Below are 1,241 nucleotides of genomic sequence, written 5' to 3'. Positions count from 1 at the left end.
CTCCTCTCTCTCTCTCTCTCTCTCTCTCTCTCTCCCTTCCACGTTTTCAGATTCATTTTCCTCCCATATTTACTCATATTATTTCATTCTCTTCATCGTCATTTTTTTCGAATATTTCTTGTTTTATTGCATGAAAATTGATGAAAAATTATTAAAGAAGAGGTAAAATTGATGGAAAAAAAGACGAAAGAATTTGTATTTCTGCTTCTCAATCGTCAACTACCATCAAGAGGATAGTTTATAATCAACAACAACAACAACAACACGAACAATAACAACAACAACAGTAACAACAACAACAACACGGACAACAACAACGACAACGATAACAACAACAACACGAACAACAACGACAACAACAACAACAATTTTTGCTTCTAATTTTGAGTCCTCTTACGAAGTAGCATTTCCTATTTGTCACTGCTATTCGCTGTTACTGCTTTTTTTTCTTTTTTTTTGCTAATTTCAAAATACCGGAATGCATCGGCCATGTACTATCAGGCAACTATCACCGAATGAACCTTCCACTTCTACATCTTGTAAGTATTCTAAAATGAAAAAAGAAAAATTGATTAATAATTTAAAAAAAAAATTTTTTTAAATTTTTATTTTGATATGTTTATTTAATAATTCATATTTTCAAAATAAACTCTTATAAATCCATATTAAAATTTAACAAAAATTAATTTAAAAATTTCCAAAAATAAATAAATAAATTTACATAAACATTGAAATGATTCGTTTTATTTCATCTCTTCCTTCCTTCATTTATTTATTTATTTATTTTATTTTAATTTTTCTTTTCCTATAATTTTTTATTTATTTATTAATTTACTTTCCCCCTCCCCCGCCCCCATAACTTTTTATCATAATTTGATGTAATTGTTGAATGTTACAAATAAATATTATTTGTTAGAATTATTTGATAATAATTGAGGAAAGGAAAAGAAAAAAAAAGTTTAACAATCATTATTTATTGAATTCCTTTTTTTTTTATTTTATCAGTATTGATTGATTGATTGATTACATTTTAATGTTTGTTTATTGATTGATTAATAGTTGTTATTGTTGTAGTAGTAGTAAATAGTAGAAGTTAGTTAAAATGTGAAGGAAATATTCTGGTTAAAATCTATACATCAGCTGCTCTTTGAAAATATCTCTTAATTCTATTTCCTTCTCTTTGATGATTCATTGATAGGAATAAGGAGGGAGAAAGAGAGAGAGAGAGAGAGAGAGAGAGG

The 1,241-nt window shown here is 26.7% G+C and overlaps 1 protein-coding gene across 1 annotated transcript; it reads right to left on the bottom strand.

The window, feature by feature from the left end:
* Positions 1-75: 75 nt before the first annotated feature.
* Positions 76-390, bottom strand: LOAG_19183 (hypothetical protein; the record flags this gene model as incomplete). The annotated part of the gene is made up of 1 exon (XM_020451836.1): positions 76-390. A coding segment is annotated over one exon (165 nt), but the record flags the coding sequence as incomplete, so codon positions are not given.
* Positions 391-1,241: the final 851 nt, after the last annotated feature.

This window comes from Loa loa, assembly GCF_000183805.2.
Source record: "Loa loa unplaced genomic scaffold supercont3.2736, whole genome shotgun sequence".
NCBI lineage: Eukaryota > Metazoa > Nematoda > Chromadorea > Rhabditida > Onchocercidae > Loa > Loa loa.
The sequence above is the reverse complement of the archived record's forward strand: the minus strand, read 5'-3'. Positions and strand labels throughout refer to the sequence as shown.